This window comes from Psammomys obesus, unplaced genomic scaffold, assembly GCF_907164565.1.
Source record: "Psammomys obesus unplaced genomic scaffold, mPsaObe1.curated_primary_1811, whole genome shotgun sequence".
NCBI lineage: Eukaryota > Metazoa > Chordata > Mammalia > Rodentia > Muridae > Psammomys > Psammomys obesus.
The window spans coordinates 6233275-6253061 of NW_026590767.1; the positions used below are offsets into that span (position 1 = coordinate 6233275).

At 44.1% G+C, this 19787-nt stretch overlaps 1 protein-coding gene across 2 annotated transcripts in view; it reads left to right on the plus strand.

Annotated features, from left to right (window-relative positions):
* Dock1 (dedicator of cytokinesis 1) overlaps positions 1 to 19787 on the plus strand; it is a 488224-nt gene that overhangs the window by 374701 nt on the left and 93736 nt on the right. For both annotated transcript variants that reach the window (XM_055608813.1, XM_055608814.1), the window contains exon 30: positions 19043 to 19121. In XM_055608813.1, coding sequence (XP_055464788.1) covers positions 19043 to 19121 — 79 coding nt within the window. The remainder of the gene's footprint in view (positions 1 to 19042; positions 19122 to 19787) is intronic.

Genomic DNA, 19787 nt, shown 5'->3' on the forward strand with positions numbered 1-19787 from the left:
CTCTCATGTGAATGCCAATAGTGATGGTTTGTTTGAACTGTCAGCTTGACACACTGGGAAGGAACTCTCCATGAGGAACTGTCAAGATTAGGTTGGTCTATCGGTGTGTCTCTGGAGGATTATCTCAATTATGTTGAGGGGTGGAGGTAAGTGGAGCTTAAACGTCCCTGTCTCTGTTCCCTAGATTGAGGGTCCTGAACTATGTACAAAACAGAACAGATTAAGCACGAACCAGCATGCATTAACTCTGTTGCCCTCTTCTCTTAATGATGAATGTGATATGACTAAATCCTTCAAGTTCCTGTTGCCTTGACTTCCCGAAGCGATAAACTGTAGCCTGGAATTGTGAGCCAAATAAACCCTTTCTCTCTTGAGTTGCTTTTGTCAGGGCGTTTTTTCACAGCAACAGGAAATTAAACTGAGACACCTACCTTTCGGGAGAGGAGACCCCAAGCATGGAAGAATAATGAGCAATGTACAGTGGAAGAAAGAGACACAGGTGCCTGCAGCTAGTGGGGAGACTCCATATTGGTACTTTGGACTCTGTAGTGGAGTTCTAATCCCCAGTAACTTTTCATTCAGTAAGGCAAGCATAGTACACGGACCTCAAGGTATGCATATCCTAGTTCCCAGGTGCCTAGAATGTGCTGCTGTGTGTCCTGGGGTGACTAGGTCACAGATGATACATGGGAACCTACAGGAAAAAATTAAGACTATGGACTCTGTCTGGGAGCTTCTGTAAAGAAAACAGCTTTTCCAGCGTTTGGGGCTCCTTTTAAACATCTGCTGTCTAGAAGCAAAAGGGAAGATGTGTCATGGCATCTAGGGCATTCAGTAACATCACTAGGCCCTCTGCCTTTCCCACTTCGAAGTCACACCCTTGGGAATGGCCTGAAGCTGCTTTATGATGGTGAGTGTGCCTTAGCAGGGCTGGTTATAATGATGTTCCTCAGAATACTTTATTATCCAGGTGATGCTAAGAAGTTAATTAATGAAATGGTGCCGGGTATCATAATAGTAATAGACCTATGCTCTACTGTGGAAATTTGCTTTAACGTTTTTTCAGTGAAGTATGCTGAATATCTGTAAGTTTGCTCAAGTGACAGTAGAAGCTGGAAAAGTTACTGCTGCTAATGATGCAGAGCATGGTGCTATTATTGGTAGAGTCTGTGCATGCCTGCGTGCGTGCGTGCGTACACTGTGTGTACATGTATGTGTACTTTCAAGTTTGGGAAACCTTACCTGTGTGGTCAATTTTGGATAAAGTCTCCCAGTTTTAGAAAAAGTTTCCCAATTTCCCACGCTGGATGGCATTATACAGAAATTATTGACCATATCGGTCTAGAGGCATTAAACTTATTTTTTTTTTACAGGATAGCATATTGTATTAAATACCTAAGGTCTTATCTACATGAATTTGATTATAACACATTTTCTAAATATTTTTCAATTCAGCTATTTTAAGAATAAGATTCCCCTAGGCAGATACCATGCTGATTTTCTTTTCTCTTCTGCCTGATGCCTCCTACTCCCTGGAGGAGCAGAGGACTCAGGCCTTGGTGTCTGCTGGTAGACCTGATAGTAATTTGGCAAAGACCAGGACTACTGTCCTCACCATAGATTCAGCTTATGTTTCTGGCTTTGTCCTAGCTGGCAGCTCTGTTGAAGCTGCTTTATCCAGGTGTGAAAACACCATTAGATTCTTCGTGACTGTGCAGCTTTGATCCTGTTCAGTACTTGTGACAACAGAATGATTCAAGAGCAGAATAGAATGGCCCAAGAACAGACAAAAAGTGTACCTTGTCCCTTAAAAGGGGACTTCCCAACCTGCTTCAGTGCTTCCTTCTTCTCTTTGGTCCTCTGACATCTATTCAGGTGTCCTACTCACTTTTTGGCGCAGGATGTGTCCAGCATAAAATTGTCATCCTTAGAGCACACATGAGTACCTTACTCTGTAGTTGGCCCAGACTCTATCACCAGCTCGGAGTTCTCCAAAAGTCATGTAATCTCCCTACATTCTATTCTAGGGATCCTATGGAATAGTCTAGTCAAATGATGACCTACACTGTCACTTCCCATGGGTTGAAAGTCAACCTTCTTCCTCCCAGACCTTCCAACTCTGAGGTCATTAGTCCTGCTGCACTGTCACCCTCCTCCTGCTTTCTGATCTTGGGAAATGGTACAGAGGGTAAAAGCCTCTGGTGCCCTCCTCAAGTCTTGTGGCCTTGACAGCGCAGGCTTGGGTGGCCAGCTCAGCTCTCAGGGATGTGTGATCACAGTGCCTAGGAAAATCATTCTTGACTCACTTGGAATGATATAACAAAATTCCAAAGATTGGAGGATTAAAAACAATAGAAGTTCATTTCTCAGAATTTTAAAGACTAGAAAATCCAAGGTCAAGTTGAGGCAGATTCCTGTCTGATGATGCTGGCCATGATAATACCATGACAAGTTCATAGTACTTTAAGGGTTAAGAGAGAGTTTTCTTAGGCTGCTTTTACCAGCACACCAATCTCAGTCCTGGATACCCCACCCTCAGTCAGCTAATCATCTCCCAGAGGCCCACTTCCTAATGCTATAAAGATTTCACTTTCTGAATTTGGGAGACACAAGAATTAGACCAGAGCCACTGGGGATGCTGGCTTCCCCACAGTCTCTCTCCAAGTGAGTTTAAAGATGTCATTGTCTCTGCATCTTTCTGTCTCTTCCATACCTTCCTCCCAGCCACCTGGGGATGTGTGGGCTGTCCCTCCCACGGGTACTTCCGGTACTTGATCAAAATGCTCAAATTTCCTTCCAGCCACGTGCATTGAAGCAAAGGCAAGCCACTTAAATTATACTTCACAGTGAAGGGGATTGCTGGAATTGTTGGTGGAGTGCTTGCCTAGCATGCAGGAAGCTTGGGATTCTATCCCCAGAGCCATATAAAACAGGCATGATGGGGCAGACCTGTAACTCCAGCACTCAAGAAGTAGAGGCAGGAGGATCAAAAGCTCAAAGTCACCCTTGACTTCATAGTAAGTTTCAGGATAACCTAGGGTACAAAAAAAAAGCCTATCTCTAATTAATTAATTAACTGGTTAATTGTACTCTTGTGGCTGTGTTGTCTAAATGCCAGAGTTCCCCACAAGGCACTGTTGTGATGCTATCGGGCAACTGATTGAGTCTGTGGGGTGTTCTCTAGCAAGGGGCTGGGCCAGGAGTTCAGCTCCCCTCTGATACCTGTGAGCAATGATTCATGAAGTACAGAAAAGGGAGGTGGGAGGTGTGGCTAGTTTTTGCTACCTACTAGCTGAGTTGTCCAAACATGTAGTGGACCTTCTTTGCTTCCTCCCACTAACAATCAAAGAGTGTGTGAGCTCTGGGCTTAGCAGGTAACATGGCAGGTGGCCAAGCGAGGATGTTTCCTCTACTCCAGAACAGAGCCTGCCCCTGTCCTAGGTCCATCCCAGCACCTGAGCATGTGTCTAGTGTACCTCTCGCTGGTGGACGGAGCCAAAGCCAGATCCACAATAAGCCACTGTACCTCAGAGTTCGTGCAGTCACTTCAGGGTGAGGTGTGAGCAGGGGCTGTTTGCCTTGAGCTGGTGATCCTGAGAGGTAGGATCTGTGTGCTCTCCATAGCTTAGCTGACAGCTGTCAGTTGTCATGGGATCAAGAAACAATTGTCTCATGGGAGCCCCTTGTGGAAAGAAAATCTGTTTGAGGTGCCTTCCGCCCCTGAGCTGCAAATGACAGAGAGATGAGCTGAGAAGAAATCAGCCACTGCAAATTCAGTTGACAACCAAGCACCAGCCATGTCTCCTGAGAAACATGAATGAGCGTCACTGTCATCCGCCTGTCCCATTAATCAGTCAGTCATTAAAGTAATTCTCCATTATCAGAACTCAGAAACACCTGGAAGGTAGATTTTCTGAGGGACAGAAGGAGGGATCTGCCTCTGAGTGGTCCCATTCAGGTTCCAAGGCAGGTCAGGGTCATGTCGGGCCATGTTCTCTCTAAGCCCATTGTGCCACCTGAAGTCATGCCAGTTTGGGAGAGAGCCCCATAGTTTTATCTAAAATTGGTCATTGCCAATGTTTGGGTAGGATGTGTCCACCAAAAAAGCTTGTGTGCATTAGGCTTGGCTTGGCGCTCTGTTGCTGACACTGATTGACTCATGCCACAGCTGACTTCATCCAGGGTTTAATTCCTTGATGAGTTTACAGCTGTGAGCTATGATGAAGTGCAGCCTGTTTAGAGAAAGTAGGTCACTGTGGAGGTGCCTCTGAAAGGTTTATTCTGTACTTGGCTCTTTCCTAGCCTTCTCTCTGCTTCCTGGCCACCGTGCGGTGAGCAGCTTTTTTTTTTTTCTATTATGTTGTGCCTGTCTTAGCAGTATACTTTTGCATTGCAGTCCATAAGAAATCTTCCTTTCAAATAGTTTCTCTCAGTTATATGTTGTAACAGTAACCAAGAGCTGAGGTGTATAGGTGGTATCTGCTAAGATACTGTGAGCCTCCTATCTCTCTCTATTTGTGTGCGTGTGCATGTTTGAGTGTGTAGGTACATGTGTGTGCACATGTGGTGACTCCAGGTTGACGTTGGATGTCTTCTGTGATCACTCTCTGCCTTAGATATTGAGGCATCATCTGTTGTTCAACTCTTGTTTAGCGAGTCTATCTGATTGGGTTGCCCCTGAGATGACATCTCTACCTCCCCCAAGCTGGGATTACAGATATTCCACCAAACGCACCCAGCTTTTGCATAGGTGCTGGGATCCAAACTCCGGTTCTTATACTTGCACAGCAAGCATTTTATTTGCTGAGCTATCTCCCTAGCCCTGAGCTGCCGCCCTCAAAAGTGGTGCTACTGAACCATGTCCTCATTACTTTGCTACCAGAGGGATGGTCTCTAACCAAAGTCAGCCACATAGGTCTATTTGTATGCAGTGTTCTTGAGCTTCCTAAAACCCCTTCTGTCATGCCCTTCCTGTGCTGTATGAAAAAACATTCTAGGCAGGTGAAAAAGTATGCCAGGTGCAAGATTGGTTTCAGTCAATGGTCGTCATTACGCCATTTGAGTTCTCCAGACTCATGGCCTAATACTAGAGTATATGGTGAGGCTTTGGGTACCATCCCTAGACACTGAGCTCTTTAGAACCTCATAACCTATTTCCACAGAAACTGGTGAATTCCCAAAACATCTATGGGTGTCTACATATTTCACATAACATAGATTTCAATAAGGGTGGCTATTTTGTGATCAGTTTTTTTTTTTTTTCTTTTCATAAGAAACCTCCAAGCTCATAAAATAGTTTCTAACATGCTAGCATTTGAGCTCTTAGTCAAGGAAACAGAACCAAAGCACTTGTCCAGGCTACTCATCTTAGAATGTGCTTTTCTAGTTAAGGGTTGTTGGCCAACTGACTATATATGACATGGCTCTCAACTAGCTCTTTCTGTTGAATTGCTTGTGTGGAAGCAATTCACCTGCTTCCTCACACTTAGTTTGGACTGTGTGCAGTGCCCTATCTTAGATATGTACATACTTTCAGCTCACTTTTTCTTGCTACCTAGGACCCATTTGGTAGATAAGTGAGCTAGAGAACCATGGTCAGGGCCTTCATAGCTCACTCAAGACACTTGGGATTGTCTCTCACACTGTTGATCTAGCTGTCACACTGATTTACTTTCAGCGCTAATCCAGACTTGAATTTATTCTCCAAATCTTAGGATTGGGCGTTTATGGGACAAAAGGTCAAGGTCACTTGGTTCCAAAGCTGTGTTCCAAAGATCAGGAGAATACGTCAGGGATAGATGAAGCAGGGTCAACTGGTCTTAATAGTAAAAGATAGAAAATTTCCATTTGAAAATAGGGACGGATTCATGAGTTTACTAGGGTGAGTTCCAGAAGCTGATTTTAGGCTGCGGTCAGTGGCTATGTCTTCCTTCCTTGAAGAATTTAAATGAATTGCTAAATGAATTTGTTAAAATGGTTGCCTACAAGGCTGATAAAGTTGATAAAGTGCTTGCTGGGGATGCAATAAAGCCCCAGACTAGAAACTCACCATACTGAAGTACTCACCTCTCATCTCACTTGGAGGTGGAGGCAGAGACAGAGGCATCAGGAGTTCAAGGTCAACTTCTGCTACATAAAGAGTTTTAGGCCAGCATCACATGTTCAGCTCTGTGTGGGATTATTCTGTACCACTAAAATTTTGTTTGCATAAGATGGTGGACTTGATCTCTGGGATGCGCTGAGCGGCCCTCAAAGAAAAGACATGATTCTATCCAGCTTCCTGTCTGCTTAGGATTGTAACATAGCACAGGGCGCCTTGGCCCAACTACTCAGTGAGTGAGATTACACTGGACGAAGAAGGCCTGACCTCCCTTTTGTGACTCTTAGCAATTATGTAAATACAAGCAACTTTTTAGGTGCCTTTTTTTTTTTTTTCGACTGCAAGGGGAAGAAAATCATAATTCAATGCCTGAGCTCTCATGGTCTAGGCTGCTGCTACACTGAATCCATCCAGCAAATGAGCTTAGAATGAGATGGCCTCACAGGCTCAGAATAAGGTTATGCCTGGTAATAAGAAGTGTCACTCAGAGGATGGCAGAACAGCAGCTTCTGGAAGGGCCAGTCCCTTCTCTCAAGCCTGGCACACTGTAGTATTTCCTGCTCTATCTTCCTGGCTTCTCCTCCACTTTTTCTCACACACTCAAGTCAGCACCAGGGCCAACCAAGGAGAACCTTTCTCTGCACGAGTTCAAGGCTGAAAGACCGTGCCAGCAAGACCGGTACAACTCATTTGGCCTTGAGGTCTGTGGCTCCATGACACTTTACCATGGTCAGCGGAGCTCCAGCATGACCATCAAGAACCTTGCCCTGGGGCAATCCCCTCCCCCACTTACCCAACACCCTGAGTGTGGTAGAACCATAGATAACACACACTGTTATGCTTCTGGTGGTCATTGCATTGTAAAGGAGCCACAATTAAGATCAACAATTAGCAGACCTTAAAAAGAAGCAGCTTGGGAGCTGTGGAGTAACGTGCCTGCCACACAAACATGAGGCCATGAGTTTGAATCCCCTGTGCCCCCGACCTTAGCAAGGAGACCCTGGTCTCTTGCAAAGGCCCCTCCATCATTGCACAGCAGCTGGAGACCTCAGGCTTTCCTTTGGTAGTAGCCAGAAGAAGCTGCAAAGCCAGTGCGATTGCATGAGATCTGAAACTGATGTCAGGATGTTTTCTTCAGCCGTTTCTTCACCTTAGTTTTAGAGATGGGCTTCTCTCACTGGCACAAGAGCTCACTGTATCAGGTAGGATGGCTGGCTAGTGGGGTCCCGGGGTCCACCTGTCTCTAGCTCTGTGCCTGACTTTTATGTGGGTGCTGGGGCCTCAAACTCGAGGTGTCTATGCTTCTCTGGTTGTAACCCTGTCCCCCTCTTCTCTCATTCTTTAGATGCCTGGAATCTGGCAGTTCCTGGATTCTGGAGCCTAGTTAGACTAGGCTGCTGTTGATCTTGTTACTCCTCCAGGCCATCTGAGCCAGAATGAGACAAGGTTTACTCAGAATAAATCAACTGCTTAGCATTGAAGCACTAAGCTATTAATAAAGTAGCCTTCAATTATTTTCTTCAATATGGAGTACAGTCGTATCTTTATAATACTGTGAAGTATGAAAGTGCCCCCTACCTCTTGCTCCTCTCACATAGAGACCCAGTAGCCCCTCCCTCCTCAGCCCAAGCATGGGAAACTAAGCTGGTAGTCAGTGGAATCAGGCACACTCTAGTGAGGATGAAAATGCCAAGTGCCAGGTAGCTGCTCACAGAACACTCTCAGGCACCTGGGCCCCTGGAGTGGCCAAAGAATCTTGTCCCAGTTTTTAGCCCATGGCAAAGGAGCCTGGAGCAAGTTACATTAGTTTGCTAAATGATTAAAGTGCCCTTAAGCAAGTCTTGCAGATGCTCCAGGATGAGTCCTAGGCAGAGCTGGGCCATCCGAGCATGAGCTGACTTGAAAGATGCTTTGTCCTTTGTTCTGCTGGCTTTTCTTATGAATCTCTGCCTTGAACTTTACAGCTCACCCCGGGGGTCCTCACAAGGTACATTCATCTGTACTAGATTTTCTTCTGTACAGGCTCCCCTGCTGCCTGCTTAGTGATAAGGCTCCTCAAGGCATGTGGCTGACCCCTCTCCCACGCTATGTGACAGGCACCCTAGGGCCCAAGGCTCCTGGCTTGTGGTTGTTTTCCGTGTTTAGTTTCTGGTTTTGTCTTGGTTTATGTCTATTTATCAATGCCCCTCAGACTCCTGGACCCGAATAGCCTGGGGCTTAGAGAATGAACGGCATACATTCTTATTCCCAGGTTTGTTGGTTTGCTTTAGTTTAGTTTAGGGTTTTTAGGGTTTTTGTTGTTGTTTTATTTTTTTTTTTAAGCATGGGATTGAGTCACAGTGATGGTAGAGGAAAGTCATGACTCCCACTGCTACAGTTTCTAGAAAATGCTGTTTCCTTTCCCTCTTATGCTTTTCTTCTTTATTATTATAAAATATATATACCATAAAATTGGCCTTTCTCCCATTTACAGGTGTGCAGTTCAGTGGCATTAATTACATCTGCAGCGTTGTGCCACCAACATTGCTGTTTATTCCCAAAACATTTCATCTCCTTGAACAGAAATGCCTAGCTCTGTTCCGACCCTCCCACGTTCATGGGTGTCTCGAGATCAGAAAAGACTCAGGTGTGGGAGAGGATGATATTCACACCCTAGCAAAATCTGTATGCTTGTGCCTGAGCCTGAAGAATCACTGCTTCCTGCTTCTGTCTCTGCCTCCAGCCAAACCATCTTCCATCTTCTATCATCTAACATCATTGTCCTTGAACCATCCAATTGAAAGATGAGGGAAACCACAGAGGTAGCCTGAGGGAGGATGGTGCAGGGCATTGCGATGTTGGTTGAGGGACCCTATAAGGCAACCAGGACCCTCCCCTCCTTACCATGATTGATTCTTAGAGTCAAACCACGTACTCTCTTCCCTGTTTCTACCATCATTAGAGACTTCCCCCTCCCTTCCCAGTGTCTGCTGGAGGATCACTTTTGACTTACTCTTCAGACTGTCACTAAAACCAACACTTATTATGAAGTTGCCATGGGTTAGCTGGGCAGGGGTGGGAGGCACAGGAGAGTGAGCAGGAGGTTGGAGAGAAAGGTAGCTCATGGCCTTAGTAAGATTTTTATTATTTATTGGATGAATAACAATGCTTGTTTTTATCCTGCACAACATAGTTGTTTTGGAGTATCTGAGTTGTGAAATGGTTATATCTAGCTAATTAACATATGAGTTAACCCACACTGATGCCATTTTTGTGAGGGATTTAACAGTTGCTTTCTTCACGGTTTTTTAAGAACACATTTATCCACAGGTACCTGCTGTACAAAGATCTCTTGACATCCGTTCCTTCTATTTAACTCATTATGTATTCCTTGACCAGCATCTTTCCATCTCATTCCACCCATACCCATTGTCAGTGTCTCTCTTTATATTGGGCTGACAGCCATGTATCCTCTCTTAAGGAATAGGTATGGCTGTATTCTAATGAGATTTAATCTCAGAACTCCAAAAGAGAAAATAGAAAGCCTTGATGAGGACTTAGAAAAGATAGAACTCTTATGTACTATTGCTAGAGACGTAAAACAGTGCAGCCACCCTGTAAAATAGCATGGCTGTTCCTTGAAAGCCTCTAATGCTATCACCACTGTGGTGGCCAGCGCCATTTCCAGGTGGACAACCAAAGACATTGAAATAAGCCTCATAACTGTACATATACTAGCCAGAAGCTGAAAAGAACCATATCCAGTCAGCAGGTCAGTGAGCAAACACAGTATGACTTTTACAGTAAGGTTTTATTCAGCCTTAAGAAGGGATTGTTACACCCACAGCCACAAAGACAAACCTTGAGGGTGTTTCGCTTGAGAAGCAAACCACTCACTGGAAGATAAATTCTTTATGATTCCACTCGTATTTGGTACTGAGAGTTGTCAAATTCATAGTCAGATGGTGGAAAGGCAGTTTACCATGGACAGTGACATGGGTATAGTAGGGGATCACTGTTAAAGGGCTCAGCCTTCACCCTGTAAGATAAGCTCTGCAGCTGGACAGCAATGATGGCTTAGAGTTGCTGAAATGCATGCTTAAACTTGCTAAGATGATCAAACATATGTTATTTATATTGTACTGTTTTTAAAAGAGTAAACACATATGTGCATATACACAGAGAGAGAGAGACAGAGGGAGAGACTAATGATTAGTGTTAATTGTCAAATTGACAGAATCAACTATCACTTGGGACTTAGGCCCCTGGAGTGCTGGTGGGGGGTTGGATTATCTTGTTAACTTTATTGCATTGATTAAGGTGAGAAGATCTGTCCAATGTTGGTAGCACCATCCCCTGGCTTGAATCCTGGACTGTAGAGAATGGGAGCTAAGCTGCAGCATGCATTCATCAGTCATCATTCCTGGCTGTGGGTGTGATAGGACCAGCTGCCTCCAGCTTCTGCTGCCATGATTTTCCCACCATAATGGATTGTACCCTTGAACTGTGAACCAGAAGAAGCCTTTCCTCCCTTCACTTGAGACCACTACACAGAAGCATGAGATTGAGGGCTGCTAGGGATGAAGGAGGAAAAATAGGTTAAGTGGATCACAGAACATTTTGGGATAGTGAGCATGCTTCTTATGATTCTATAATAGGGGTGTCTGCTGTACATTTGTGAACTACAGAACACACAACACTGGGAGTGGACAGGAATGTAACCCATGGACTCTGGGTAATAACTAGAGCTCAGAAGATGATGTAAGCTTCATAGATTGTTGAAAATGTACCCCACTCAGCTACTGGAGGAAGCTGGGCATGTCTGGGAGAGAGGCATCACCTAGTACATTTTACTTTCCATTGACTTTTGCTGAGCACCTAAAACTGCCCTAATTATACACACACACACACACACACACACACACACACACACACACACATATATGGGATGACATGTAAATGAAACAGCAATAGGCAGAATTTAATAATTATGAAGCCTGAGGGGCTCATGTTGTATTGTCTGCTTAGGTTTCTGTTAGAAGTTATCCTTGCTACAATGAGAAAGGAAAGCAAGTGCAGGAATTGACTTGGGTCCTGCTGATCACTCTGTTTTGGTTCCTAAGGAAAGCGGTGTGAGATCGCAGGAGCTCAGCCCCAGGCTTGAGCTCCCTTTCAGGAATGTGGTGTTGGCCTCCCTGAGCCTCAGTTTGCTTGTGTGTAAAGTATTGGATAATTCATACCCCATAACTCTTTAACTCATTAAATAACATGGTTTGTATGAAGGAACAGCAGTGCCTGTAACAAGAGATTACCTGAAACAACAGAGTATCAGGAAGCAGAGTGGTCAGGTGTTGAGAGGAAACATAAGATCCAGGCAGGACGCAGTCACCTGGCATGGCCCTATCAGCCCTAAAGAGTCCTTGAGTGGGAGTAGTATTTCAGTGAAAATGGGACAGGGCATGAATCTTACCCCACTTCTTTAGCAAGAGCTAAAGGATGAGAGAACAGCCATCTTTGGTCCTGGAGACCTTGCAGTGAAAACAGCACAACCTAGATCCAGGACAGGTCCTCTCCCAGAAAATCCTCTGAGTTCCTGTATGCAACTCAAACCCCGTCTTTTACCACACTGGCCAGAGGCGGGGTTAAAAAAAAACTCAGAGCAACTAGGATTTTAGTTACAAGCTTCATGGATGCTTAACGTCTTTATTGATTTGAAAAAGAAATGACGAAGTCTTGGGAAACTGTGGCAAGAGCTGTGCAGACAAAAAAATGGTGGTGATGGCATCTTTACATTTGGGATCTCCCAGCTACACATAGGTTAGAGTCCTGGGACTCCATTCTACCTCTGCTGTCCATCTGCAAACATGATTACACCCCATATTTCATGGTTAACTCTAATTTCAAACTGAGCTGGCTCTCTAGTGACATCAGTCTTCCCAAACAATTTTGCTGATTCAATGTTGGAGCACCAAGCCTTTGGTTTCTATGCAGTCCTCATACTTACTGTACTAGGGTTCCCCCCTAGAAGTCACCTCATGTGTATATGATTTTTCCATTTCCAAGTAGAGGTCACACAACAGGAAGCTGCTGACTCTAGTTGGTCTCTGATTTGACAGGAAAGCTGTTCTGCCAAGCTGGGTGCTGGACAGCCGCACTGATTTGCTGAAATAAAGCATTCGTTACCTCTCTTTCCCATTTAATTGAAGTGGCATTCTTTGCCTCTCTGTCATCACTTCTCCTTAGCTTGCCTCTTTTCCCCCAGCATTCCTGAATTCTGCAGAAATCCTTTGAAGGCACGTTTCCAGATCCTGCACTTGACTCATTGTCCTGCCGGGATGGGATCTGTCACTTCTAATTTGTTTCTTTCTTTCTTTTTTTTTTCCTACCCACTTTGGGCAAAACATTTTAGTAAAGGATGCAGTCTTTCTCCCGCAAAGCAACTTGTTTTGATGCCAGAAGTGTTCAAATGCCCTCATATTGAACTGTGCAATCTAATTATGTAAGTTAAAGTGAGTTTGAGGAAGAAATTAGGAAAAACCCTCAGCTTCACAGTTTTTGCAAACTGGCTTTACATTTCCCTAGAGGCTTTGCACCGTTCTCCATATTTTTTCCTCTGTAATGATGAGGAAACTCAAGCACCTTGACTTGAGTTTTAGCAGCAACAAGCACTAGGTAACAGAGACAATAAAGATGTCCAGAAGCTGTGACACCACCATCATTTTGGAGACAGTCCTTGCAGTATTTTTTTTTAAACAGGGTTTTTCTGTATAGCCTTGGCTGTGCTGGGCTCACTTTGTGGACTAGGCTGGCCTTGAACTCACAGACATCCGCCTGCCTCTGCTTCCTGAATGCTGGGATTAAAAGTGAGAGCCACCATGCCTAGCCATTCCTTGCTGTGCGTATGCCGGCTCTTAAGACTTTCCACTTGTTAAATTCCCTCCTCAGCTGAGCTGGGCTGTGTTTCTTTTAGTACTCCATACATCACCTGCATGATCCTTTCTGGGTGGTCTCCCACCAGAGCAGGAACATCCTGTGACCCTGAGCAAGGTCAGGATAGGGACTGTGGCAGAAAGGCCAGAGCCTTGGGAAGCTCTCTGTAAGCTTCATGTTGGTGAGAAACTTAGAACTCAGCAAGCACCTCTTTCAGCTCTGTTCTATTCAGAGCACAGAAATAATCATGGGCACAACTTCCTTTTAACAAATGCAACTTAAGATTCTTTGATGTGTCCTGTTACTCAGGGTTCTCTAGAAGAACAGAACCAAAGGAGTGAATATATATATATTACAATAGGCATTTATTAGATGGGCTTAGACAATATGGATGGGCTGGGTAATTGAATATTGGCTATCTTCTACCCATTGGGGAAGTTGAGAATCCTGTTGCTACTCAGGCCATGACAGTAGGTGCCTCAGGAGTCCCTGTCTGGTGCTGAAGGCCTGGAGAATTCCTGGAGAGCTGCTGTTCTTCCGTCCATAGTAGAAGGCTGTAGAAACTGGGCTGTTAAGTCAGCAAAGGATGACAACAGCACCACTTTGCCCTAGGACCGCTTCGTAGATGGGCTGCCTCTGGAAGGTGCCACCTACGCTGGGGCAGGTCTTCACCCTGTGGTCACCCTTCGTAGAAGTGCCTTTAGAGGCCCACCTCAAAAGTGAGTCTCAGTAGATTTCAGAGACAACCAAGTTCAAAACTCGGTTTAACCATCCATCATAGCATGCCTACAGAAGACAGTGTTTGATGGCCGTGGGCTATGTGGTGATGTCTCTTCTCCACTTTCAGTCTCAAAATCTTGAACTAGGTAAGCCTTGTAGATTGGAAAGTTCCTGAGAACTGACTGGAACCTCAGCTCATTGTTCTCATGATCTGCTCAGAAACTTGAGCTGCTTCTTTCGTTGATGTAACATTTCCTTTTAAACTTAATTTTAATTGGCAGTTGTTTTATATATTCACGGAGTGTAGAGTGTTCTGGTGGCATATGTACATCTTGTGGAGTGGTTGAATCATTCTTGTTAATCTATCTGTTGCCTTACCTCCTCATCATGCTTTTGTGATGTTCAGCAACTTGGTGCATAGCTAAATGTTTATATGCATAGGAAGCTGTTGATTGACAGATACAATTAGATGAAGATTTTAACTGTACAAGTGTGTAACTGTGTCAATTACAGTTAAACTTAGTTGAGACTGACGGAATAGAATTGAACATTAACTGCCTCATGCAGAAGAGGTTGTCAGAGAATCTCCTGTGTTGTTTGGTTAGTTGAATCATATCGGCTTTGTGGTTGTATGTTTTTTTTTTCCCCCACAATGGCACAATTTAAAAAAAAAAATGTTTAGGGAGGTGGCTCAGTCAGTACATCCCTTCTCTCGTAAGTGTGAGTACCTGAATGTGGATCCCCAAAGCCCATGTAAGAAGAGCTGGGTGGCGTACATAAATGTAATCCTAACAGTAGAGACAGGCAGATATCTGGAAGTTCATGGGCCAGCTAGCCTGGCCTACATGGTGAAGTTCTAGCCAATGAGAGTCTCTGTCTCAAGCAAAGGTTAGAAAGCACTTGAGGACAGACACCCTATCTGTCCTCCATACATATGCTCTGTATGTGTACACCCAATGTGGACAGATTATGTTGTATCAGGTTTGAGCATGCTACCCTGCCTTCCTGGATACATGACTAAGTGGCCAAGTATCCAGAGATTACTTTCTTTCCACTGGGCTTTCCCAAATAAAACTTGCAGGCTTTCAATCTGATGACATTTTTAAAATCTATTTAGGATGACATGATTTGTCTCTGATTCGCTCTGTATTATTTATCTCTGTGTAGGGTTTTATCTTCCAAAGTTTTAGATTATAAATAAATCCTTCCATAGATTAAAAATGATTGAAAAGAGCTCTGTTACATTCAGGCAGGCTTAACTTTTTCTTAATCATTTGAACCATTTAGGACAGTAGCCATGAATACATTTGAACCTTTATACCATTAACTAGGTGTTTAGAAGTTTACCACTTAACATCCAGGCTCTGAATAGGACAAAGCTTGATCCGTTTGCCTGATGATGGTTTTCCCCTATTGCTGTTTTCTGCATGAATAGAACACCTATCTGTTCTGGTGCCTTCTTTCCTTCTTCCTTGCAAGCATCTTTTTCACATTCTTACATTGTGCCTAACCTCCTTGTCCTGGAGCAAGCTGAGGGATAGGGGACTTTGGTTGGTGAGATTTCCTAACATTCACCTTGGCTTACGGAGATCCCTTACTGTGCTCGTAAACATATGGTTCCTTGGAACAAAGCCTTTCAGAATGCACATGCTGACAAGGGATCCACTGAGATGCCTTGGAGGCTCTTGATGTGAAAAAGGCAAGATTCTTTCACTCATAAAATGAGCCAGAGATAAAAAGAGGAATGGAAGGATCTCTGGAGACCAAGAGAAGAAAGGGGGAGCAATGCCCAGCTACTGCTGCTTATCCTCATCAGAAACCTGGGTAACAAAAACCTGAAAATAATTGAACCCTGCCCAGAAAGTCAGTGTAGAAAGCAGGGGCTCCACAGACAGAGAAAATACCAAACACTTGATCCTACAATGTGAGTCACTTTGATCTTCTAGGCCTTTTCCATTCATTTGCTGTCTACTCACCCATCCATCTACCTGTTTACCCACCCACCCACTCACTCACCCCACTGGTCATCCACTCATTTACACATCCAGACACTCACTTTTCTGTCACCCACCCATCCATTCCATTTATCCATCATCCCACCCACTCATACATCTATCTTCCCACCCATCCAAACAACCACCATAAGCAGACAAAAACAATGTATTTGAATCCTTACTGTTTACCCTCTGTTAGAGAGGGGGATGGTTTGTTGTTGGTTGTGTTTTGTTTTGTTTTTGTTTTTGTTTTCTGTTTTTCTTTTCCTTTTTACTCTAAGCTCACTCCAGCAGTGTAGAGCAGAGACAGACTCGCCAGTGTGTAAAGACAAGCCCATCTATCTACCCACCTATCTGCCTTCCCTATGGCCACTTCCTCTCAAAACCAATTGAGATCTTGCTGTGCTGGTCACACTGGGAGGAAAGCCTTTATTCTATATAGTCTAACAAGGCATCATGAATCTGTCTAGTTGCATGACTTGAGATCCTCTTCACACCTCTCTATGACTGAAAGCAAGCGCTGTGCAAAAGCTTCTAATATGATTTTCTGCATTTTTGCTCCCTAGTTTGAGATTTATTACAAATAACATAGGATTATAGTGCCTAATAGGTCATCCTACCCAAAATAGCCACTGCTTATACCACTGCTTTTGCCTCATTAGCTAATTGATTTATTTCAGGAAGACTTGGACATAGCAGCTTTTTCATCCCATCTCTGTGAACTGTGGGATATTATTTATCCATGCCTGTGATAGCTCTGTGCAAGTCATCCTACTCTGATACACTGAGCCCATGTTCCATTTGATCTTGTTTACAGCATTGATTGTAGTGTTTATTTGATCAGTCCCCTAGTTTCCTTCATGCAACTTGCATTCTGTGTTATTTGGAGTTTTGTCCTGGCTTTTTAAAAAATTTATAGGGAATCTAAATTATAGAATCTATCTCTGAGCACTGCTCTTTCTCAGCTGACAGTTCATTAAAAAAGTTTTTGTTCAGACTTCATATTGTTTCAGCCTGACAGCGTTTCTTTTACTTTAAAGGAGGGGGAGGGGCATTTTGAGAAATATCTTTATTTAACTAGCTGAAAATGTTCCCGAGCTTAATTAGAAGTAGCATATTGCAACTGTTTGGGTGTTATCTAGAGGCAAAATAATTACTGTGTAATAATAATCCATGTTGTGCAAAACCCATCATTATTGTCATCAAGGGCTGGGGACAGCAACTTGCAGCTCTGAAGGGCAGTAGTGTACTCTAGGGAATGTCTGGAAAAGCTGAAGGGAAAAAAATAAAAGAAAAGTTATTGTGGCTATATAAGCGGGGAGTTCTTGGACTTCATGCAAGTCGGTTCTTGTGAGAGCAGGGAATTGTGTTCCATTGAGACCTTGAGGCTTGAGGTGGGTCTGTGGTTTCTGTTTCTGCAGCATGTTGCCCCCAAAGGCCAAAATGGGAGTATGTAAGAAGATCGTCTTCTGACCTGTGCTGTATTCCTAGAGGTTAGCCAGGGTTGCGTGCTTCCTCCATGCACAAGCATGGCCTTGGTTCTGTGCTCCGTGGAGTAATCTGGCAGGATGTCTAAACGTTCTGCATTCAGCTTTAAAGAGACGGCTAAGCCAATCACAGAGTTCAGCACCGAGAGCTATATCTCAGAAGTAACTAGACGTCCTAGATTTGCAAAATCTGGCCGATGGATGCTGCTGCCTGTCTTGGTTAATGGACAAGGCAGTGATCCCCATGGTCCTCCATTAAAGGATCTTAAAAACACCCATTCTTCCAATCTGGTTATGTCTTCATGTCTACAAGGAAGAATACAGATGAGTGTCTGTTTCTCCAGTGACTGAGACAGCAAACTCCACCATGGGCCAGGCGGCACACCTGTGTGGGTCCTACACCCCGTGGTCTCCTTTCTGATGGAATGATGCCTGCAGCTCCTGATTAAGAGAAAGCACAATAACAGGACGTGCTGTGGAAAGGGCTCTGCCAGAGGCCTCTTTTAAAGCCTCAGGTGGAGAGTCTTTTTCCTTCTCCAAGCTCACTAGCCTGACTCTGGGTGGCAGGGCCTAGGGAGCTTCTGCAAGCATGCTTAGTTAGAGAGATAGTGCTGTCAGAGAACAGGGATTTCAAGTAACCCAGATTTCCCTCACATTGTATCTGCCTCCTGCTGTCTAAATGAGGAGAGGTAATTAAGTTTATTATCTGTGACCTGATGCTAATTCCTCTCGCATCCTTGCTTTGTGCGAAGGGAGAATGCCATTTACAAAGAAGTAGCTGGACTATGCTTTACTGTTGTCAACACTTTTTAAGGGTTATAAAACAAGTCTACTGAGTGAACAAGCTGAGGAAAGACAGTCCTCCAGAGTCCTCCCTGACAGCCCAAATTGTACACTTCATCATAGAAAAATAGAAGTCAAGGTGTTGAGAAATGTGCCGAAAATTGTACATTGTCAGGGCTGGAGAGATGGCTCAGTGGGTTCCAGCCCTTGCTGTACAAGCATTTACACTCGAGTCCAAATCTCCCTCACCCATGTAAAAGCCTAGGTATGGCCATGTGCACCTGTTATCCCGGGCTAGGTGGCCAGCAGCTACAAGGATTACTGGGGTTTGCTAGCCACTATCCTAGCTCTGGGTTCATTTACACTCATTCCCAGACTGAAAGGACTAAGGCAGAGAGTGATAGAGCAGATTACCCGATGTCCTCATCTGGCCTCCCTGTGCCTACACCATGCAAACCAGTGATACACATCAGTGAATCAAAGGATCCCGATGCCTCTAAAATTCTTGCCAGGTCACTTTCTTATCTATTTTAAAGCCTTTTTAAATTTTCTTTTATTAAGTAAACAGTGATTGAAATTAGATAAAGGACAGATGGCAATGATAATGGCGGTACCTCAAAGTACAGTGACATTGTACCAAGTCATGCTAAGCCTCATAGCTTGCACACCAAGAATGCTTTCAAATCCAACTAAAGGATTTGATTATGAAGCAATAAGATGTTTTAACTTCAGGAAAGGATTTTATTTACATCTTTTCTTCCTTTTTTTGAAAAGCAGGGTATTTTTGTGATGTGTTTTAAATGTTAGCTTTAGGGGCTGTTATTTTGGTCCATTTCTTTCATCCTGTAGGTACTAATCTTCTTCATTAATTTAGAGAAGATCTGCACATAATGCTGAGAGTTTTTCACTGGCAAGACCTCCCAACTTCACCGGGGACTTAGAGACTTTACACTCTCAACAGTCTGGAGTCCTACCTAATTGAAATGCCAAACCTACAAAGGTGCCAAAGCTGGGGTGTGTAATTATGCCATTTTCTCTTGATCTTTCAGAGTCTTCCTGCGAGCGATTAATCAGTATGCAGATATGCTGAACAAGAAATTCCTGGATCAAGCCAACTTTGAGCTGCAGGTAAAAGGAGAAGTAGACAGCACCTTTGTGGGCGAATCATGTTAAAACAAACGGCTGCTTGGCGTCAGTCATTTATAGCTCTAATCCTTGGATGCTAATCGGCCTCTCATCATAGGTGTAGAGATGGAAGACAAGTAGTGAAAATTACGCCTCCAGTGTATTTGCTCCATTTAGCAAGTTAGGAGATAGAGTTGTTTCCGAAAGAAAGTACTGAATCAGAGTGTCAAGGAGCCACTCTTCTGGCAGGAAGCAGCAGGCAGACCACTGAGTGCCGCTATGCCTGGCTGCCAGCCTTGTCTCAGATCATACTAAGACAGGATGAAGGGTTCAGTGAAGGAGAGTCAGGTGTGCTTCACTGAGCTAATTGCTTCTGAAATTCTCACCCTCATCCTCTCCCCTGGCTGTATGTCACCACTAGTGTCCACAGTGAGTCCTCCTGTTCCATAAATAACTCTTGTGTGTATGCCCTGCCTAAGGTTGAATGGAGGGGTCCTGGGCAGGACCCCTGGGTCCTTGTGTGTGCTAACTAGGCCCTCTACCAACTGAGCCACATCCCCAACCCTAGCATTGTTACTTTAAAAACATTTTTTTTTCTTTCTAACTTTTTATTGCTTTTCTCTGCCTGATGCTTGTTTTCATCTGTCATAAACAAAGACTCACATGCGG